Genomic DNA, 1,097 nt, shown 5'->3' on the forward strand with positions numbered 1-1,097 from the left:
GCAAGCAAGAGTTAGCTGATTATTTAAACCTCCAACAAGCCTGATAAAGTAACCTATCTAGCATCTCAAGTAATCAGCTTTTCCCCCTTACAAATTTGGTATGAAATTCATTTGACATTAAAATGACAGAAGCGGGTGATTCTACAAATCTGGAATGCTCCACAACAGCAGACGTCTAAATGCCTGGTTTATAATTGCTGCATCTCTTTATTGTTTTAACTTGCAGATTTTGCTCAAAGGTTCATGTCTTCTCGAGGGTACTCCTAGCTTGCCAACATTACAGATTTCCTACAGTACAGCAGTTCCACACGAAAGAAAAATTACACTTGTGTGTACAGGGAAATGTCCCTTCAAACATGCTGGAGACTGTACTGACAAGGAGCAGGCTAAACACACGCTTTAAGCGGGTCCAAGTGCCTTCGGGATCTGCTGTCTCGGTACCATGAAGAGCTTTGGTTCCAACAGATACTACTACACACACCTACTTTCTTTTTAAAGAAAAGGTTGTTCTTACTTCAGGATTGTGAGATGCTGTAACCATGATGCCAATAGTAGATACCGTAGCTCTGGACCTGAGAACTGACAGCAAGCCCATGCGGAACATGACGTGATCGAGCTGTTCAGCCTTGGTGCGAAAGCCAGCAGTCCCATACTGGAGAGCAAGTCCCGCAGGTTTAGGATGTAGCGCTGAGTATTTTCTAAGGGCTTCAGAATCCATTTCTAGAGGAGGAAGTAACAAAGACTCAAGTAAGAGAAGTCAGGTGATAATTGGTTTCGCATTTTGCACTTTATTTGATTTTGTGGGACTGTGAGGGGGACCACATCCAGAGCAATCCATGAGGGAGCCTCTACGTTCCCAGTACAGCACTAGACAAACAGAGCTCCACCAGATTTCACCAGAGCACCAAGTGATTTAGGTGAGGATGATTTTGGCGAGGAGACCCACGATTCTCAATCACAGATCCACACGAAGTTACTGCAGCAGGCTGGCTCTTCCTCACTGTAGCATCAGCCACTCGGAGCACTCAGCCACGACTCCACGCGTTACTTTTGAGTTAAAAAACTGCCTGTCCTCCCTCTTCAGCCCCTCGCAGTCG

General features: G+C 45.5%; 1 protein-coding gene across 1 annotated transcript in view; it reads right to left on the minus strand.

Annotated features, from left to right (window-relative positions):
* PGM3 (phosphoglucomutase 3) overlaps positions 1-718 on the minus strand; it is a 9,546-nt gene extending 8,828 nt beyond the window's left edge. Inside the window, exon 1 of the mRNA XM_010144317.1 lies at positions 515-718. Within this exon, the coding sequence (XP_010142619.1) occupies positions 515-718 (204 nt within the window). The remainder of the gene's footprint in view (positions 1-514) is intronic.
* Between the last annotated feature and the right edge of the window lie 379 nt (positions 719-1,097).

The sequence above is a fragment of the Buceros rhinoceros genome, unplaced genomic scaffold (assembly GCF_000710305.1).
Source record: "Buceros rhinoceros silvestris isolate BGI_N320 unplaced genomic scaffold, ASM71030v1 scaffold47369, whole genome shotgun sequence".
Classification (NCBI taxonomy): Eukaryota; Metazoa; Chordata; class Aves; order Bucerotiformes; family Bucerotidae; genus Buceros; species Buceros rhinoceros.